The sequence below is a fragment of the Cricetulus griseus genome, chromosome 7 (assembly GCF_003668045.3).
Source record: "Cricetulus griseus strain 17A/GY chromosome 7, alternate assembly CriGri-PICRH-1.0, whole genome shotgun sequence".
Taxonomy (NCBI): domain Eukaryota; kingdom Metazoa; phylum Chordata; class Mammalia; order Rodentia; family Cricetidae; genus Cricetulus; species Cricetulus griseus.
Window position 1 is genome coordinate 43,357,222 of NC_048600.1, and position 21,128 is coordinate 43,378,349.

Genomic DNA, 21,128 nt, shown 5'->3' on the forward strand with positions numbered 1-21,128 from the left:
CAGTGATGCTTTGGCCCCAAAGCTGCAGCTTCAGAGGCTCAGGTGGGCCTCAGAAGCCAGGGAGCCTGGAGCAGAGTGAGGGACAGCAGTAGCAGCACCAGGTCAGGCCTGCCTGTACTGTTGAGGATCATCACACTCTGGATCCAGCTGTAGTGCTGGCTCACGTTGGTGTAGAGGCCAGGCAGTCTGGGCCGCCCACAGCCTATTCCCCAGCTCACAATTCCAATCTGATACCAGAGACCGTCCATGTTGCAGACCAAGGGTCCTCCCGAGTCACCCTGAGGAGCAGCACGAGTGAGTCTGAGAGCTGGTAGGTGGGGCTGGGGAGGAGGCCACAGGGACAGGGGACACTGTGGGGTAGAAGACTGGGTGAGGATCCTACTTCTCCCCCTGGCAACAGCAGAGCCTCAGCTTCTTCATCAGGAAAGTGGGGCCATGGTTTCTACCTCTGAGGGTCTCAGGGATGAGAAAAAGTATCATAAGTGGAAAATGAGAGGTTTGTTTTTGGGCTGTGTAATTAAAGGCTGGACATGATTTCTTGTGTATGAATCCTGGGGACAGGTTGATGACAGACTTGGAGAGACCCCTCAGGCCTTGGGTGAGGCAGAGTGGGCTTCCTCAGAGGGGTAGGCATACTCACACTGCAGGTGTCTGCACTGCCATCCTCAGCACCAGCACAAAACACGTCACTGCTGAGAAAGGGATAGAGAGAGGACACTCTTAACAGTTCATGGCACCTGCTGTTGTTTAGGATGGTGACCTGTACTTCCCGGAGGTAGTAGGGTGGTGGCAGAGGTTCTGGGAGTAGGACAGAGACAGAGCATCATATTAGGGCCTCCTCTACTCTCTGAGGTAGGACGAGTAGGGAGGACACACCTTACATTGTAGTGGTGTCCCCTGCTGACCATCCCACACCATGGACAATCCAGTATGACAGAAGGAACCAAGAGGTAGATACGTAGATAAGCAGAAGCTTGTCTGAGTTCTGGTCCCTCTATTTCTGCACCAGAAGGACCAGCTCCTGAGTGGTCAAGTGGAGAGATTTCTTTGCCTAAGCACAGATGGGGGGTGGGGTGGGGTGGGGCTAGGGATGCTGAGAGAGTTTGGTGATATAGGATCCAAGACAGAAATCCCCAAATTCACAGGCTTGGTGGCACATGCCTAGGATCTCAGAACTGAGGTGGCAGGGCTGTGAGTTTCAGTCCAGCCTAGACTACAGAGCAAAACATTGTCTTAAAAATATTTCCAGGGTTGGGGCTGGAAAGCTGTTACAAGCACTGACTGCTCTTGCATAGGACTCATTCAGTTCCCAGAACCCATAGCTGAGACTCATAGTGAGACTCATAGCTGTCTATAACTCTATTTCCAGGGAACTGGGTGCCTCTTTTGACCTCTGTGGGTTATACACACACACACACACCTCCCCCATAACACTCACATACAGACAACACACATATACACACAACACACATACAAATACAACACACGGATAACATACATGCACACAGAGTAAAGGGCATAGTTTTTTTTTAAATAAATGCATTCAAGCTGGAAAGAAAACAGGGTGAATTTTAAAGATGGTATGGTATGTGAAAGAAGCCAGACTCACAGGACCACAAACTGTATTCCATCTATGTGAGTATTTGAAAATGAGGGCTCCACGCTCAGAAAGCTTGCTTGTGGTTATCAGGGGCTGTAGGGAGGGGCTGAGGAGAAGCTGTGTGGGAATGAAGATCACTGGCTGAACAGTTGTGGACACACAAAAAGGGGTATATTCTTTAGGAGGTTCCTTAATGGTATGTGAATTAGAAGCAATCCCCACAAATGCCACAGGGGGGCAACATGAAGACACCAATTACATCAAAGAGCCCCAACAGAAAAGGCCATCTTCTCTGACTGTATCCTGAGCCAGCAAATGAGAGACAGAAAGCATGTCTGGGCTGCCAGGGGCTACAGAATCTAGGAAAATGAGGAGATGAAAAGAAATGACAGAGGTTTTTTCCTTTCCTTTGACACAAGGCTACATGCAGTCCTGTAGTGTGGGCTGGTCTCAAACTTGCTATGTAGTCTAGGATATGGAGTCAAGGATAGACTTGAACTCCTGACCTTCCTGCCTTCAATTCCTAAGTGCTGAGATTATACCACCATGCCTACTGAGACTCCCTCCCTCCCACCCAAGACATGGTTTCTTTGTGTAGCTTTGGATGTCCTAGAACTAGTTCTGTTGACCAGGCTGGCAGGCTTTCTGTTTGAAATGATGAAAATTTTGTAATTGGAAGTGGTGACAGTCTATGGCCTCACCACTCTGAACATGCCTGATCTTGGAAGCTAAACTGTTGAAGGGTCACCTAGTTAGGACTTAGATGAGTGACAGGAGTAACAGTGTCACAACTTTGTGACTACACTAATGACCACTGAACCGTACGCTTTAGCTCTGTGCACTTCCATATTTGGGGGTTGTGAAGGGAATCTCAATGTAAAGGAGACTTTCCCCAGAAGGCCTTGAGTACCCATCCAGGCTGGCCAGGGACTGCAGGCCTGGCTAAGACCCCCTCTCCCACCCCCATATCTAGACTACACCTTCTCTAGAAGATAAGGGAGCTCCGGGCAGGTGGGAACAAGGAGATAAGCAGTGAGGGGAGAATGGGAACGGTGAGCAGGCAGGAAACTCAAAGCACCCCAGAAGCCCGAGAAGGGCTTTGGGGCCTACTGAGGCTAAAACGGGGAAGAAAGAGCCCACTCACATGCCCACCCTTTTTGTCCCCAGTCTCACTCATATTCTCGTTTAGGACTCCCCAGCCAGTCACCCAGCAGTTGGGCCAGTGCTGGAACATGAAGGTGGAGGGCTGGACACAGATGGGCTGGATGTACTTGTTATAGGTGACCGAAGAGGCCAGCCTCAACAGGGCCAGGTCATGGAATGCCATTGTGTTTTTGGATTTTACAATGATGTCCTTTACCCTGTACCGGCCAGAATAGGCTTTCCTGTTCCAGAAAGATGGCTTGGAAGTAAGCTGTCCAAGCTGGACTGTCCACTTTTCTGGATCAGTGTACCTAGCAGGGAAGAAGAGAGTCATCAGGACCCTCTGAAGGTGTGCTGGCCACCAGAGCCCACTAGACCCCTTCTGAGGTGACACCACAGGGCTAATACTACTTTTTTCTTATCCTCAATCATTACCAAATCTTTCTCTTAGGTCAAAGGACTCCTTGTAGGAACAGGGTCTAAACAGGTCATAACCAGATTTCCTGCTCCTGGGCACTCAGAGGATCTGGAAGACCATTGCCTGCAGTGGTCTCATCACTTCCTAAGGACACTGTCTGTGCAATCCAAAGAGGACTCAGAAGATGGAGAGGCTGCTGTGGGGTCTGGACAGAACAGAGTCAACATCTGGTACGGAGCTGGGGATGTAACTCAGTTGACAGGGTGCTTCCTTAGCATGAGTGAATCCCAGGGTTCAGTCCCCAGCATTGTATAGCCCAGGCATGGTGGTGCATGTCTGTAATCCCAGTATGCCAGGAGGTAGAAGCAAGCTAATCATCCTCAGCTATATATAAAGTTCAAGGACAACCTGGGCTGTACCACCTCACAACAACTAACCTTGGTGTGAGGCTAACCTCTGCCTCCTCCGCCAACGGGAGGTGGGATGAGGCCTGCACCATCCTGATTTGTTTTGGTTGGGGGCGGTAAGCACAAACGAATATACCCACACCCGCACAGGAATGTTTCCGTAAACGTTCTAGAAGAATCAGAACAGCATTCCCCACAGGGCGATGAGGAAGGTTGACTGTAACCAATTGCTGTTCAACTTGGAGCTCAGGATATCAGGAGGCGAGTTCAAGATCACCCTACCCAGCCCCCGGCCACCCCAGACTCACTTTCTAAAGCAGTGTGCGGCAGTGAGCACCCATCGGTGGCTGAGAAGGCTCCCTGCACAGTGGTGGGACTTCTTCAAGCGCAGGCTGGCCTGCCATGGCCAGCGCCCTTTCACGGATTCTACCCCGCCCACTATCAGTGGCCGAAAGTCAATCCAGCGGCGGCCACACGGTACTAGGACAGACAAATAAGACACCTGATTGAGTTGCTGAGGCAGGCCCTTAGCGTCCCCAGGGTACATGTGTGGGGGCGGGGCTGGGGAGAACCGCGCAACCATACACCCCCTTCCTCCAGTATCCTGGGAGAGCCGGGAGATGCCGCTGGAAGGAACCCTTCCCATGTGGCTTGCAGACACCCAGCCCTCCCCACAGAGCCCACCAATCACTTGAGAGGAGCTTGTTTGTAGAGTTCTTGGGACCTGTAGGGGAGAAGTGGAAAAGATGAGGCGACGCCTGAAAAAAACACGTGATCCTGGGTGGGGGTGCGAAGGTAAGTCTCAGTGGACCTCCACGTTCCCCATCCTCCCCAGTCCAGGTGGATGCATCTTGTTAGCTCACCAGGTTTCCCCAGCACCACGCACACCAGCAGCACCACCACCAGCGGCAACGGGCGGCGCACACCCATGGCCGCCTCTCCACAGCCGAGAGATGCTCCACGCTCAGTGGCGCCCTCTAGGGGAGAAGCAGCAGAGTGGGAGTCTTGCTTGGCTACCTTCTCCAAGCCTGACCCCTGATTTGTTCTGTGACACTCTTTCATGTGGTGCATCAGCCAGTGACCCACAACCATCCTTTTATTGTCTGAGCCTGGGGCTGGATGCCTCCTCTTGTTATGTACTGACAACTTTCTCTAGGACCAAGGCACTGGCCCTCAGCCAGCACCCCCAGGAAAGCTCATGAGCAGGCCTCAGGGTACACTGGCTTGGAGCCTAGCAATGTGTTATGTGTTGTTAGAAGTGATGGCTTTTTTTGCTGAATGCACTCAACAAAGGCTGGCCCGGTTTGAGGGTAGACAGGGCTTAGAGCCCTGTACTTGGCCAGCTGCCATGGAGTAAGTCCTACACACTACATGGGGACCACCAGAAACTCTTACTCCTTGTGTAGGGAGAGGCAGGGCCAGAATAAACATTCTGGCTCATCAGTTATCAGCTTTGAATGCCCAGCCAGCTGGACATCCATACCAAAACCCTCTGTCCCCCCAAAACTCAGCCAACTCAGTATGTTCAGGGCCAAGCTTTGTGCAATAAAGGCCACTTGTCACAACCAGGCATATGCTTCCAGATCTCCTTACCAGCCCAGACTAATGGACCACACTTAATTCTCCCAGTAACGACCTATGACTACTCACACGAAGTTAACCCAGTACTGCACAACACCCAAGAACGAAGACCTGTCCACAGAAGAACGTCACATCCATCAGAAGGATCTGTTGAGGAGGCAGAAGTGAGGGCAGGAGCTGTTGCTCAGTGGTAAAATGCTTGCTTAACTGCTCCAGGGTCCTGGGTTTGATCTCTAGCACCATGGGCAGGAGCAAATAACTGTGATAGTTAATTTTAGTCGTTAGCTTGGCAGGATCTGAAATCATGAAGAAGGGAATCTCAATGAGGGTTATCGAGATCAAGTTGGCCCATGGGAAGGCCTTCTGTCATAGTGTGTGCTTGCTTTCTGTTGCTGTGATAAACACCATGACCAAAAGTAACCTGGGGAGGAGAGGGTTTATTTGGCTTATGGGTTACAAGCCCTCTGTCAAAGGAAGCCAAGGCAGAAATCTGGAGGCAGGAGCTGATGCAGAGGCCATAGGGAGGTGCTGCTGCTGCTTACTGGCTTACTCAGCTTGATTTCTTATACACTCCAGGACCACCGGCCCAGGGGCGACACCATCCACAATGGGTCTGTTCCTTCCATAGCAACAATCAAGAAAATGACCAACAGATGTGCCACAGGCCCAGCAGTTCTTCAGGTGAGGGTCTCTCCTTCCAGGTGAACTAATTTGTGTCAAATTGACAAAGACTCTCCAGAATACCTACCCTAGTGTGGGCAGCACTAATGTGGGGGCTGGACCCTGAGCTGAATGCACGGGACAGGAGGGGCTGAGCATAAGCACCTGTTTCTCTCAGCTTCTTGACCACAGATGCAGTGTGAGCAGCTGTCCTGAGCTCTTGCCTCTGTGATTGCCTTGCAGTGATGGGATATGGCCTGGAACTATGAGTCAAAATAAAGCTTTTCTCCCCTTATTTATTTATTTACTTATTTATTTGCTTTTGAGGCAGAGTCTCTCTACATAGCCTCAGTACTCACTATCTAGAAGAGGCTGGCCTGAACTCAAAGAGAACCGCCTACCTCTGCTTCCAAGTTCTGGGATTAAAGGTGTGTGCCACCCACTCCTTACCTAATTAATTTTTTAAAAGAGTTATTTTGGGGAGATAGCTCAGTGGTTAAGAGCACTTGCTGTTCTTGCAGAGAACCCAGGTTTAGTTCCCTGTACTCACAAGGCAGCTCACAAACAACTGTCCTCAACTCCACTTCTAGGGATCTGATGTCCTTTTCTGGTTTCTGAAGGCACCAAGCACACAGGTGGTGCACAGACAGGTATTCAAGCAAAATACTCATACATATAAAATAAAACAATTAAAAATATGTATTTTTTTATTTTGCTATCTTGAGACAGGGTTTCTCTGTGTAGCTCTGGCTGTCCTGGAACTTGCTCTGTAGACCAGGCTGACCTCGAACTCACAGAGATCGACCTTCTTCTGCCTCCCCAGTGTTGGGATTAAAGGTGTGTGCTGCTGTGCCTAGCTTCTAAAATTAAAAAAATTATTTGGATTTGTGTGTATGTGTGTGTGTGTTATGTGATGTGTATGGTGTATGAGTTGTATGTTGTGTGTGTGTGTGTGTGTGTATGGTGTGTGTGTGTATGTGGTATGATGTGTATATGTGGTGCGATATGTGTGTTATGTGCACGTTATATAGTGTGTTGTGTGTATGTGTGTGGTGTGTGTGTGTTCTTGAGTGCTGGAGAAGACCAGAAGAGGGCCTTGTATGCCCTGGAACTGAAGTCATAGTTGGCTTTGGGCTGTCCGATGTGACTTCTGGAAACCAGTTTCTGGTCGTTTGAAGGATCAGCAAGCACTCCTAACTGCTGAGCCATCACTCCAGATCCTAAATTACATTTATTTATATTTATTTGTGTGTGTGTTTATATGCCACAGCACAAGTGTTGAGGTCAAAGGACAACTTACACAAATTGGTTTTTTCCTTCCTCCATGTGGGTTCCAAGGACTGAATGTACATCGTCAGCCTTAGTGGGAAGTGTCTTTACTCTGTTGCCACTCCTGAGTTATTTTTGTCAGGACATTTTTTTAACCACAGCTGGGGGGGGGGGGCTGGGGGGGGTCTCGGCAAACAACAGGGCCAAGAGAGCAACAATCTGAGAGAGGAAAGAAGGAAATCTAATTCAAGACAACTCAGTAGCTGGTGTTGGTTCAAACTTCTAGAGTCTGACACTGGGCAGTTTATTATAGGCATATTTAAATCAATACAGTTTGGGAAAAGGTTTCCTGCTGAAATACAATCCCCTGTGCATAAGGAAGCATAATTAGATAAAACTCTTCTCAAAGTACATGTCACTACTTCCATGAAGATGTCTTCTAGGGACAGGCTACATATGTTACCTTAAGGGCCCGGGGAGGATCTGGTGTGGTCTCAGTCATACAGACCTGCCAAATGTAGGCTGTTAACTATTTCCAGTCCTGCTTTGTGGGATCCCCCTGCTGGAGGAGCCAGGTATGGCCTATCTCTTCAGATAGTACAGCAGTCATCTAGGCTATTAGCCACATCTATCCCCAGCCTTCTGGGCAGAAGAGGTTATACATCTGTCTCTTTTGTTGAAGAGTCAACCCTGCATATTTAACATTTCTCATCTCCCTAGTGCTTATCAGTGAGCACAAAGACCTTTGTGTGCCCAACACACAGCAACATAAAATAAACTAGGACAGCAACCAAAGACCTAGGGATTAGAGGCAGAAGACTTGCCTAGCATAGATAGGCAAGACCCTGAGTTCAGCCTTCAGTGTTGCAAAAAGAAAATAAAAAATGAAGAAAACTGAGATAATGAGATAATACATGAACAACAGCCCTTTGGGCATCTCCTAAATTCCCCTTAGACTTCTTCCCTTTTTTTTGGGGGGGGGTTGTGTGGGGTTCAAGACAGGGTTTTTCTGTAGCTTTGGAGCCTGTCCTGGAACTTGATCTGTAGACCAGGTTGGCTTTGAACTCACAGAGATCCACCTGCCTCTGCCTCCGGTGTGATGGGATTAAAGACGTGTGCCACCACTGGCTCCCCTTAGAAAGACTTGAGAGGTCTTTGTATACACTGAACAAGCATTATGTGGGAACAGAGCAATAAGAGAATAAGGGTGCAAACAGAAATGTAAACTATAACTTCTGGTCGAGGTGTTTTAGCAGAAGAGATGAAGGGTAAAGCAGACCTAGCTAAAGAAAGAAGCTTTAAGAGAAGCAGAGGTGAGTGATGTGGAGCTGAGATGTTGGAGCAAATATTTGAAAAGGGAACATAGCTTTGCATTTGCATCGGTCTGTGTTCAAGCCAGGAGACAGGGCTGGGGTCTCTTTGTATCACTACATCAATGTTTAATACACATTTCCTGCAATAGGGCCTGGGGAGATGGCTCAGTCAGCACAGTGATGGCTAATCTTGGTTGTCAGCTTGATTACACTTGGAATTAACTTAAACCCAAGCAGCTGGCCACACCTGTGGGGGATTTTATTGATCGTTTGAGGTGGGACCCAAAATCAGGGTTCCATAATCTCGGTCCCATATGAAAGGATATGAAAGAAGAAAGCCTTTGCTTTTTGCTTGCTTGTGGTCATCCTCTGAGGCATGTTCATCTATCCTGATGCTGATGGATTCCTTTGCTGATATTAGAGCCTACTTCTTCAGGATACCAACATAGACTGAAGAGTAGCTGAGTCATCCCTTCTCAAGGACTGAACAACTGGGCTCTTGGCCTTTCTTTTGAGAGACAGCAGTTGTTGGGCTAGACAGACCACAGCCTGTAAGCCATTCTAATAAATACCCTCTAGCACATGAAAACACATTCATTCCATCAGTTCTGTTGCTCTGGAGAACCCTGACTAATATAGATCCCCAGTATCCATGAAAGAAGCTGGGTATATTGGCACATGCCTGGAATCCTAGTGCTGGAGGTCCAGACAGGAGAATCCCTGGGTCTTGCTGGTCATCCAGTTTAGCTAAACCAGGGAGTTCCAGGTACACTGAGGGAGCTTATCTCAAAAACTAAAGTGGAGAGTAATTGAGGAAGACACACAATGCCAACCTCTGGCCTCCATGCGTGTGTGCAATTCATATGTGCCCTCAATCATACACATATATGCATGACACACTCAAATATTCAAATATATGCACACACACGAGCATGCGCATGCACACACACATGTACACACACACACACACACACACACACACACACACACACACACACACACATTTTTTTCCACAACAGAAAGTGTTAGCTAGGTTATAGAGATGGGTTGGTTGTTAAGAGCAATTGCTGCTCTTGCAGAGAAGCAGGGTTTGATTTTCAGTATTGGCAGGGAGCTCACAACCCTCTGTACCTCTAGTTACAGAGCATGTGGCACCCTCTTCTGGACTCAAAGGCATCAGACACAGAGACAGTGCTCATACACACATGCAAGCAAAACACTCACACACATAAAAAATGAATGAATCTTAGGAAAAATAGTGTTAAAGTAATATAAAGGGTTTGAGAAATCTGAATAGGAGACCGGGTCTAGGATCCCCATCTTCTAAAAGGTGGGGCATGTTGGAGATGGGCTCATGAACTCTGTCTATCTGTGTCGGGGGGGGGGGGGGGGAAGTGACCTGGACTGTGTTGATTATTCCCAGAGAAACATGATGGCCATGGCTGGAAAGGAGAGATCTGCAGCTCTTTGCCGTCTGGTGAGATCCTTCACAGGCCCAAGGAGGTTTACCAGTACCACATTTAGCAGGTAACCAGGCACCTGGAAACAGGAAGGGTTGTGGATGGGTGTGAGACCTAAGGACCCAAGATTAACTGGGTAGGCACTGGCTCTGGTCTTGGGGGAATTTTCCAACACAATTGCTTTTCACTAATCTCAATTCTTCCCTTCCTTTCCCTGTCCTTTCCTGCCCTCCCCTGTACTTCACTTCCCATCCTCGTTCTCCCCTATTGTTCCCTCCTCTCCCTTCCCTCCCTCCCCTTTCCTGTTCTTCCCTTCCTGTCCCCTTTCTTGTGGAATATTGTATGACTTTTCCTGGGAGAGAAAATAACAGATGTCTATTCATCCAAGACAGGACACCGACGACAGACCAAAGATTCAGCCCCAGTGTAGTTTAGTGAACTAGTGACTTTATGGGGATTATGTATTAGAACATGGGTCACTCAAAGGCAGCTGCATCACCAAAGTACACCCTAGATATGGATGACTCAACCTACAGGCAGCTCTGCCAGCTATATACTATCCTCCCCTCAGCAATTGTTAAAACTGCCTTTATAACCTGAGGGAGGGGCTTTATGGATCTTATCTTGCAACTCTGAGCCCTCCCCAACCCCTCCCCACACCGTATGTGTGTGTGTGTGTGTGTGACCAGGTGTGTGTTGAGTCCAGAAGTCAACCTCAGGCGTCATTTCTCAGGAGTCATCTTCCTTGTTTATTCCCTTCCTTTCTTTCCTCCCCTCCCCTCTTCTTTCTTTCTTTAAGGATTCATTCATTTTTATTTTATATGCTTGAGTGTTTTTGCCTGCATGGATCTAAGTGCACCACAAGTACGCAGTGCCCATGGAGGCCGAAGAGGGCATCAGATCCTCTGGAACTAAAGATGACTGTGAGCTGCTGTGTGGGTACTAGGAATCCAAGCTTGGTCCTCTGCAATGGCACCAAGTGCTCTTAATTGCTGAGCTGTCTCTCCAGCTCTCTACCCTGGTTTGTTTGTTTGTTTGTTTGTTTGTTTGTTTGAAGACAGAATTTCTCAGTGGAACCTGTGGCTTGCTGATAAGCCTGGCCTGCAAGCTCCTGTAGTCTGTCTCCACCTCCCCAGCGCTAAGATTATACATGCACACCGCCATGCCTGGCTTTTTATCCACATGCTGGCACTCAAACTCAGGTCTTCAAGCTTGTACAAGCACCTAAAGGACTGAGCTGATTTCCCAGCTCTCTGAGTTTCCTAGTTTCCTTGGCTACTTTCAATACAGAGGAAACAGCTATGTTACAGTGGCGGTGATGGTGGGTGAATCCAGGGCCTCTCAAAGCTAGGCAAATGCTCTACCACCAGGCTATATCTTCAGTTCTCCAATTTCATTTTTATTAAGATAGTGTCTCATCCCACCTCCTAGGCGGGCCCTCAACTTGTGATGCTCCTGACTCACATCTCAAACAGCAAGGATCATAGACTTGTACCACCATGCTCAGCTCCAACACCATTTCCAGAAAAATTCTTAAGCTTTTATGTGTCTTTTATTCTCAAAATTGGCTGTGAATCATGAAACTTCAGTCTCTTTTGCAAACACCAGAGTCTATCATGTGGTTGGCAAACATATTTACTATCTTGCAGGATTCCAGAAAGATTTCTGTATATCATCCAGCCAGTACAGGTGGGTAAAGAGATTTGCATTTTTTATTCTCTTGTAAATCAATCCTTTCTTCATTCTTTCCTCCCTCCCCATCATCCTCTCTATCTTTCTCAGGGTCTCATGTAGCACAGGTTGGCTGCTGTCTTAGTTATTGTTCCATTGCTGTGAAGAGACCATGACCAAGGCAACTCTAAACAAGGAAGTGTCTTAATCAAGGCTATTGTTGCTGTGATGGAACACCATGACCAAAAGTAATCCAGAGAGGAAAGGGTTTATTCAGCTTGAACTTCTATATCACTGTTTATTACTGAAGGAAGTCAGGATTCAAACGAGGCAGGAACCTGGAGGCAGGAGCTGGTGCAGGGGCCATGGAGGAGTGCTGCTTACTGGCTTGCTCCCTATGGCTTGCTCAGTCTGCTTTCTTATAGAACCCAGGTCCACCAGCCCAGGCATGGCACCACCCACCATGAGCTGGGTTCTCTCCCATAAATCACTAATTATGAAAATGCCTTACAGGCTTGCCTATGATCTGATCTTTTGGAGACATTTTCTCAATTGAGATTCTTTCCTCTGATGACTCCAGCTTGTGTTGAGTTTACACAAAACTATCCAATGCAGAAAGTTTAACTGGGGTCTTACAGTTTCAGAGGATTCGTACATGCTCATCATGGTGGCAGGTAGGCAGGCATGGTACTGGAATAGCATCTAAGAGTGTTACTATTGAAGCTTCAAAACCCACCCGCAGTGACACATCTCCTGGAACAAGGCCACACCTCCTAATTCTTCTCTGACAGATCCACCAACTGGAGACCAACATTGAGATGAGCCTATGGGGGCCATTCTCATTCAAACCCCCACAGGATCAAACTCAGTACTGTAGCCTAGAATGACTCTGAGTGACGATTCACTTGTCTCCACCCTCTGAGTACTGGGATTGCAGGTATGTACTATGCACCACACCTGGTTTATGCAGTGCCAGGGACCAAACACAGAGCTTCATGCATGCTAGGCAGGCATTCTACCAATTGAGCTATATCCTAAGCTCCTGTTTTCCTTTTCCTTTAAATTTCAAATGCATTGGTGAACAGATTGCACACAGGATGAAAGTGGTTGTAGAAATTTTAATATTGGATACGACAGCATCCAAGACTGTGTTCTTTTTTTAAAAAATTATTTATTATGTATACAACATTCTGCTTCCATGTATATCTGCACACCAGAAGAGGGCACCAGATCTCATAACGGATGGTTGTGAGCCACCATGTGCTTACTGGGAATTGAACTCAGGACCTCTGGAAGAGCAGCCAGTGCTCTTAACCTCTGAGCCATCTCTCCAGCCCAAGGCTAGTGTTCTTAAGCCTGAAACATAAGGTTATTTTACCCTGATTAAAGCCACACTGCAGCTGTCGATGTAATCACTGTGCATGATTTTTATTTCAGTGTGGCATTTGGGATGTTTGGAAGGCCTGTGAGCCTTTCCAGGGGTAATGCCTTCTTGGAAGGAGTTGCTTAGACTGAGTGGAGGGTAGCCAACAGAATAGAAACTTCTGGAGAAGTGGAAAATACCACAGGATCCAAAAGGGTGTCTCTATGCCTCCTGCTCCAGGTCAATGTTGGCAAGTCCTTCTGCCTACACAATTTCCGACAAGTCCCCTTGGAGTCTAAGAGCCAGCATGGCTACCCTCTGGTGGGCAGTGATGGACATGACGGCACCTGCTCTATGTGGTCACATAGAAGGGACTTTATAGCTTTTCCTGGACTGCTGGACCCTGGTTGGAACATGAATGGCTGATGGGGCAGAGTGTGGAGGACATTTTCTAGTAGACCCTGGGAATCAGCTCAGGTCCACCTGTTCCCTTCCATCTCTTGGGGTCCTTGGACACTGCAATACAGAGCAGAAGGTGGAATTTCCTGGCTTTGCCTGTTTGGGGCTTTGATCACATCCTTTACCCCAGAGTCTCAGTTCCAGTGGGGTGTCATCAGAACAGCTCCTGAGGAGCCTGGGGGTGTATCCTGTGGTTGGTGCTGTGCTAAGCCACTATGCTCTGGTCCTGCATCAACAAAAGATGAGGGCTGCAGATGCTGTGATTCCTGGGTCAGGAAGGAGAAGGGACCAGAGGACCCCAGAGCATGTAGGGTGTAAGGAGGCCAGGGTCTCTGTGCCCAGGAACAGTGGCAGTGTTACGCCTCTCTCAAAGCTTCAGAGCAGGTGTGGAGGGTGAGCCCCGCCCAGGGCGAGCCCAGAAACCACACAAGAGCTAAAGTCACCTTCCTCCTTCCTGGAGTGTCTGGAAACCTCTGGCCCCCAGCAGGTATCATGGAGCTGGCCCTGCCTGCCATCCTATTTATCCTTTTTCCTGGAGCCCTTTTGGGGGGCGAGAACCTCAGATTCTACAGTCTGTCTCCTGTGACAGACAGTAGTAGCACTAACCTGGATTCAGGTAAGATGGGTGTGTGGGGAACAGTAGCTTCAGGAAGACACGTGGAATGTACTTTTGTTGCCAGGTGTTTTTTTTTTTTTTTTTTTGTTTTGTTTTGTTTTGTTTTTGCTTTTGTTTTTTTGAGACAGGGTTTCTCTGTGGCTTTGGAGGCTGTCCTGTAGACCAGGCTGGTCTCGAACTCACAGAGATCCACCTGCCTCTGCCTCCCGAGTGCTGGGATTAAAGGCGTGCACCACCAATGCCTGGCTTGTTTTTGTTTTTATTTTATTTTTTAATTTTATTCTGTTTTAGCTTTGAGACCAGATCTCATTGTAGCCCAGACTGGCCTCCACTTTTTTATGTAGATGAAAGTAACCTTCTGATTTTTATCCTTCTGCTTCAGCATTCAAGTCCTGGGAATATAGGAAGGAGACAGAAGGAGCATAGGTTTAGAGGCAAACTAGAGAGCTGTCTGACCCTGGCTCCTCGCGGTCTTATATGAGGCAGATGCTGTTAGGGGCCAGGCATGGGTGGCATCCTCTGGCCAAGCCCAGGGGCTGTGACAAATAAGCCAGGTTTGAGGTATACAGGAGGGCACAGTAGCCCTGTGTCACTCAATTCTACTGATTCCCTGCAGTGTGTGGACGTCCCAGGGCTTCAGGCCGCATCGTGTCAGGAGAAGATGCCCAGCCAGGCCAATGGCCTTGGCAGGTCAGCGTGAGAGAGAATGGGGAGCACGTGTGTGGGGGCTCCCTGATTGCTGAGGACTGGGTGTTGACTGCTGCCCACTGCTTCAGCCAGTGAGTATCTCCCTAAGGGTCATGTGGGCTGGTGCAGGCTGGGCTTCCCTACGCTCCTTCCAGATGCTCTCATTTCTCCAATTGAACCATAACCTCTGCCTACTATGACAGGAGATAAGGCAGGGCCATGTTTCTTTAGTATGGAAATTACCTGTCTCTAGGCTGGCCCTGGAGGGTCAGTCACCTGGTCTTGGGTGGAGAGGATGGCTCAGAGGGTAGGAGGGCTTGTTATACAAGCACAAGGACCTGAGTTCAAATTGCCTGCTCCAATTCATGTACAAAGCTAGGTGTGACCAGTACTGGGGTTGTATGTGGAGACAGGAGGATCTCAGAGGATTTCTGAGCTCTGGTGTAGCTCTAAGTTCTGTGAGAAACCCCATCTCAAGGTCAAGAGTAGCAGAGATAGAGCAGGGCATCTGTTATCATTCTCTGCTTTCTGTACATGCACAGGAGCATGCACACCCGCCAACACACAGGCACACACACCAACACACAGACACACAACACAGACACACCCACCAACATACAGGCATACCCAGCAACACACAGACACACCCACCAACATACAGACACACAGACACCAACACACAGACACACAACACAGACACACCCACCAACACACAGACACACCCACCAACACACAGACACACCCACCAACACAGACACACACACCAACACACAGACATACCCACCAACACACAGACACACCTGCCAACACACAGCCACACACACAGCAACACACAGACACACACATACAGACACACCTACCAACACACAGACACACCTGCCAACATACAGACATACACACCAACACACAGACACACAACACAGACACACCCACCAACATACAGGCATACCCACCAACACACAGACACACCTGCCAACACACAGCCACACACACAGCAACACACAGACACACACAGCAACACACAGACACACACATACAGACACACCCACCAACACACAGACACACAACACAGACACATCCACCAACATACACACAAACATAGAATCAACAGCCCTCAAGAACCCAATGTCTTTGTGTATGTATATGTGCATATGTGAAGTATTTGTTCATGTATGTGTGCAAATGTGGGCACAGACATGCCACAATGAGTGTGTGAAGGTCAAAGGACAACCTCTGGTGTCAGTCCTTGACTTTCATCTTCCTTTTGAGACAGGGTCTCTCTTTTTGCCCACTGCTGTGTACACCTGGTTAGCAAGCTTTTATTAATTCTCCTGTCTTCACCTCCGACCTCTCCACAGGGACAGGCTGGGATTAAGATGTGAATGCTACTGGGCCTGACTTTTATGTGGGTTGTGGGGATCTCAAGTCTTTATGCTTGTACCACAAGTGTTCTTACATAATGACCCATCTCCTCAGAAACTTTTGAATGTACTGCTCAGTAGCCTGGTGGCCTTTTGATGGGTAACTTGACTTTGCTAGTTGTACTCCATACCTGAAAAATGGAGGAAATGACAGCAAACTTATGGGTTATAATGATCATTAATGGTGGTTATTAAAAAGGGGTGCTTAGCTCCCAGAAAAGCCCAGTGGCAATATTGGATAGCAGAGCCTCCCCATAAAGATTCTCTTTCCTTTTCACCCATTGTCCTTCCCATTCTCCCCAGGGACCAGCCCTTGTCTGCCTACAAAGTACTGCTGGGTACCATCTTCTCCTACCCTGAGTCCAGTGAGCCCGGTGAGCTGAGAACTGTGTCCCAGTTTATCAAGCACCCGAGCTATTCAGCAGATGAGCACAGTAGTGGAGACATTGCTCTGGTGCAGCTGGCTTCATCCGTCTCCTTCAGTGACTACATCCTTCCAGTCTGCCTTCCGAAACCTGGAGACCCCCTGGGCCCAGGCACCCAGTGTTGGGTCACTGGCTGGGGAGACATTGCCACCAATCAACGTAAGGATGTTTGGAGCTGGTGTCAGGGCAGGGGGGAGAGTGGAAATGTGTGTTCAGCAAGGACCAGTCTTGACACCTTCCCTAGGGTCAGCCCCCACCCTCAGACAGGACCCGTATGGAGTCTATGCAAAGAATGTCCACCACAGAGGGTGCATTGAAACATTGCCACACTGGCTCATCACCAGCTGACTGCTGCTGGCTCCCAGGTGTCCTCTTGGTGTCTAATAACCAGAAGGATAGTGTTACAGCCAGCAATGGGCTGAGGGATGCCGATCCAGTCTGCGTTACAACCTTCCTGCTGCTTTTGCTGCTAAGGCCCTTGTGGACAGTGCTTGCCAGGGGCTCAGTTTTGACTGGGCAGCCTTCACTATCTGATGGGGTCCTGGTTCTTCCTCTTGTCAGTGAGCTCTCAAGAGTGCTAACCTGGTGGGTTAATGCCAGAGGTCCCCGGCACAATGCTTTCTCAGGCATTCCCGTTTTCCAACTGTCATCAGCATGGCCCCATTCCTGTCATCATATTTATGATCTCACCTTGTTTTAGTGTCCTGAGGCTGATGATAAATCAGATAGGTGTTCACTGTCAGTTCAGGAGCCTGGCCAGAAGCCTGAAACAAAGGTATTATCTGGGCCTCAACCCTTTCAGGGCTCTAGGGAGGCCCCTTTTTGGCTTTCACCTCTGCCAGCACTGGGTGATCCTTGGTTCTTAGCTGCATCACTCCAGTCTTGGCCTTGGGGTTCACATAGACCTCTACTGCGGTGTGTCTCCCTAGGTCCCCTCTCTGTGTCTGTTAAGAGCCTTCCATCTTTATCTACTGTGACACCATCTTAGCCAGTCACATCTCCAAGTCTCCTGCTTGATGATAAAGTTTACATTCTGAAGTTTTGGGTAGACATGAATTTGGGGCCACATTATTTAACCCACTCGGCAACTAAGTCGCCTTCAACTTGGTATTTGGAATGTTGAGAAGAGGACGGTCGCGTGATGGGTGTGACTTGACCACAGGCCAGTGTTCTGAAGTCAGCTATAGGCTCTTGCTTGTTGTCCTGTGGCCTCTCCCCATGTGCATCCCATTCCATTGTCCTGATACTGGGAGAGAAGCTGAGACCCACAGAGCCATCATACATCTGTGTGTGCCCAGCTGGGGGAGGAAGAGCAAAGTTTCCCCCAGTTTGTGACTATGAGGACAAATCTATGTCCTCATTCTGGGATGCCGCCTTTACAAAGCTTTCAGGGTTTCATGGGGGGGGGGGCGGGCAAGGCTCTGCTCAGAGAAGCAGAAGAAATGACCCTGGCCACAGGGTTCAGTTAAACATGCGGAGCTGGGAGGAGATGAAGTGTCCCCTTCCCCTAACTCTGTTCTCTCCCAACTCTAGCTCTCCCACCACCTTTTACCCTGAAGGAGTTGCAGGTGCCTCTTATTGATGCTCGAACCTGCAATGCCTACTACCAGGAGAACTCCGTTTTCAACACAGAGCCCGTCATCTTTGAAGACATGCTGTGTGCTGGCTTCGAGGAAGGCAAGAAGGATGCCTGTAATGTGAGTGAGTCAGACAGTGGTACCTCATTAGTAACCCCAGTGGGTAGGGTGTTCCTCTCGCCATCACACTAAGAACCTTGCAGGAAGGCTGGGCATCTTAAAAACAACAGTACCACCACCATCACCAACATACACACATACAGCACCATCACCAACACACACACATACGCGCGCGCGCGCACACACACACACACACACACACACACACACAGAGAGAGAGAGAGAGAGAGAGAGAGAGAGAGAGAGAGCTCAAGAAAAAATTCCAGACACTGTCTCCCTTTCAAATATAATATAATATAATCAGAGGGCTGGGAAGATGGTCCACTGTTGCGTCACAAGCACAAAGAACTGAATTTGAATCTTCAGCACCCATGTATTAAAAAGCCAGGTGTGATAGCACAAGTCTATAATCCTATCACCAGGGGCGGGGATGGGGGTGGGAACCTGCCAGAGACATCCATTGTTGACCTCTGGTCTCTAAGTGCATACATAGGAGGGTACCCCCCGCCCCCACATGCCTCTCTTCTGTCAAATAAAAAAATATGATCAGAGTGCTGGGGGTGTGGGTCAGTGGTACAATGTTTACCAAACTTTGAAAGGCCTTGGGCTACACCCTCAGTAGAGAAGTGCAGAGAGAGAGAGAGAGAGAGAGAGAGAGAGAGAGAGAGAGAGATTGGATAACACCAAGAGCCTTTGACTGTATTTTCACAAGGAGCAAGCCACATTCAAGTTTGCTTGGTTTTATCCTGTCTTGTTTGCTCTTCTACACACCCTGACTGCCAAATACCTCTTAATTGTTACTTCAAAGAGATGTTCTAGATAAAACCAAACAAACCGAAGCAAGCAGCATTGTGAGAAGCTCTGAAGTGACTCCTGCTCTCAGCCCCCCCCCCCCCCCCCCCCCCCCCCCCCCCCCCCCCCCCCCCCCCCCGGAGACAGGGTTTCTCTGTGTAGCTTTGGAGCCTATCCTGGCACTCACTCTGGAGACCAGGCCGGCCTCGAACTCACAGAGATCCAACTGCCTCTGCCTCCCGAGTGCTGGGATTAAAGGCGTGCGCCACCAACGCCCGGCATGCCCTGCTCTCAGCTCTTAACACACAGCTGTGGCACAGAGTTCATATTTTATTTAGAGACAGGCGGTGTCCTCTAGGGGTTCCACTCTCCTTCAGTTCTCAGATCACCTATCCCTGAACCTTCTAGAAGCTTCCAATTCATTGATCCTGTCTACTATGATGAAGAGAACCAGGTGGGACTGGGTTGGAAAGCTTTGATTTCCTATCAATATAACAAAGGCAGCAGGCTCAAGCAACACTTTGCATCCCTTCTTTCTCCGCAGGGTGATTCTGGAGGTCCCCTGGTCTGTGACATTAATGGTGTCTGGATCCAGGCAGGGTTGGTGAGTTGGGGATCCGACTGTGCTCTGCCCAAGAGACCAGGTGTGTACACCAATGTCAGCGTCTACATCTCATGGATTGAGAACACATTGTGGAACTCAACCCCAGAAGTAAAGAGTTTCTCTCTGAGCCTTTCAGTGACCTCAGTCTCTGGCCAGTTCCTGTTCCTGGCATCCCTGGCTAGCTCCTTCCTCTTCCTGGGGCCCTAACCTGCAATTTCATTATCTCAGCCCCTATATTTGGAACTTTTGCCCCTCTCTCTGCTCCTAGGCTGGAGCAGCTTCTCTCAGGACCCCCTTCTTGTGCCCTCCTTTGCATAGCTACCTGCAGACAAGCACCCCATCCGTGTTCTGCTCTCCAGGGGCCCTCTCCTCACCCCCACAGAGGCCTCCTAACTCCCACATCATTAAGACCCCTGGGACCATCAGCTAAGCTCTGGTTTTCTGGCCCCCATTGGCCCTGAGCTGCCCTTCACTCACGGCGGGGGGGGGGTGTCTGTGGATTTTCAGGGGTGGAGGGACAGGAATCCTTCTTGCCTCTCACTCCAGGGTGGAGGCACCTGTAAGGGTATCCTTTGGTGGCTTCTGTGACTGGGCTGGTCTCTCTATAGTGAGGCTATATCTGAAGCAATAAAGACTGGATGCAGCAGGACACATTTTCCCAGTGCATGGTTCCTCCTACACTCTTGAGCGTCAGTTTCCACAGGCACCTAGAAGATGCCCCTACATGTCTACATGTGCAAACATCATCTACAAAGTGTCACCAGACTCTTGGCACTCCTGTGTGCACATTGCTCTCAGTCCCATCACTCAGAAGCAGGACAAATAAGGGCTGGAAACTCAAGCTTGTCCAGTTCCTCCTGGTTCAGCATCCTTCCGTCTAGGAATGGCAGGCAGCACTTCCTGAACAGTTTGAGACCATTGGTAGGACTGGGATGATACCAGGGTCATAAGTTAGACATGGGGTGACTTCCAGGGTCATAGGTAGGTGTCAGGTAAATCCTACAGGTCACTGGTAGGATCGCAGTGAATCTCTGCTTTGCTGGCAGGTGTGAGGCCCAATCCCCAGGCTATGGCAGGGATGGTGGTGGGTCAGGCCTGTGCCTGCCTAGGTTGGGCAGGTGAGAAGCCAGCTCACACCTCTGGGTGCGAATAGTTCTGGTATGGTGACAAGCAGGGGTTGCTTTCCCCTGCTCCTCAAGGGGAACCTGGAAACTGCCTGGGAATTGGATGCCTTAGCTGGAGGACAGAGCTCAGGCAGCAGCCCAGACAATGGTGAAATGTGAGAGGAGTTTCCCAAGGAAAGGAAGGGGCAGGAGGTGGGGACAGGCTCCTCATGTTTGGGTGTGAGCCTCAGCTTGCCCCAGGTACCTCCCTAGCCCAATGGTCATACTGTCCCAGGGCACCATGGCCCTTGGGGTCCCAGGTTTCCTTTGCCTCAGGTCCACATACAGAAGAGCCACCACTAGCCTCATTTTCCTCCACCAATTCCTGTCTCTGGTGCTTTGTTAACATGAACACAGGCTCTTCCCTGCAGCCTCCTCT

At 49.2% G+C, this 21,128-nt stretch overlaps 2 protein-coding genes across 2 annotated transcripts; one reads left to right on the forward strand and one right to left on the reverse strand.

The window, feature by feature from the left end:
• Positions 1-38: 38 nt before the first annotated feature.
• Prss41 (serine protease 41) lies at positions 39-4,498 on the reverse strand. Its single transcript, XM_027424809.1, has 5 exons — positions 4,432-4,498; positions 3,877-4,048; positions 2,774-3,054; positions 641-798; positions 39-278 (listed from the first exon to the last, which is right to left on the reverse strand). Exons 1-5 carry the CDS (start codon positions 4,496-4,498, stop codon positions 39-41), a joined length of 918 nt encoding a protein of 305 aa, XP_027280610.1.
• A 9,338-nt stretch (positions 4,499-13,836) lies between these two features.
• LOC100770395 (serine protease 33) lies at positions 13,837-19,793 on the forward strand. Its single transcript, XM_027424829.2, has 5 exons — positions 13,837-13,960; positions 14,577-14,739; positions 16,372-16,652; positions 18,027-18,190; positions 19,527-19,793. Exons 1-5 carry the CDS (start codon positions 13,837-13,839, stop codon positions 19,791-19,793), a joined length of 999 nt encoding a protein of 332 aa, XP_027280630.1.
• Positions 19,794-21,128: the final 1,335 nt, after the last annotated feature.

Coding starts and splice junctions, on each gene's coding strand:
- Prss41 (XM_027424809.1), bottom strand. CDS start 4,498: ATGGGTGTGCGCCGCCCGTTGCCGCTGGTGGTGGTGCTGCTGGTGTGC. Junction 3,055..3,876: donor GCCGCACACTGCTTTAGAAA/GTGAGTCTGGGG, acceptor CTTCCCTGCTAG/GTACACTGATCCAGAAAAGT. Junction 799..2,773: donor AGTCCTAAACGAGAATATGA/GTGAGACTGGGG, acceptor TCCTACTCCCAG/AACCTCTGCCACCACCCTAC.
- LOC100770395 (XM_027424829.2), top strand. CDS start 13,837: ATGGAGCTGGCCCTGCCTGCCATCCTATTTATCCTTTTTCCTGGAGCC. Junction 14,740..16,371: donor GCTGCCCACTGCTTCAGCCA/GTGAGTATCTCC, acceptor CATTCTCCCCAG/GGACCAGCCCTTGTCTGCCT. Junction 18,191..19,526: donor GCAAGAAGGATGCCTGTAAT/GTGAGTGAGTCA, acceptor CTTTCTCCGCAG/GGTGATTCTGGAGGTCCCCT.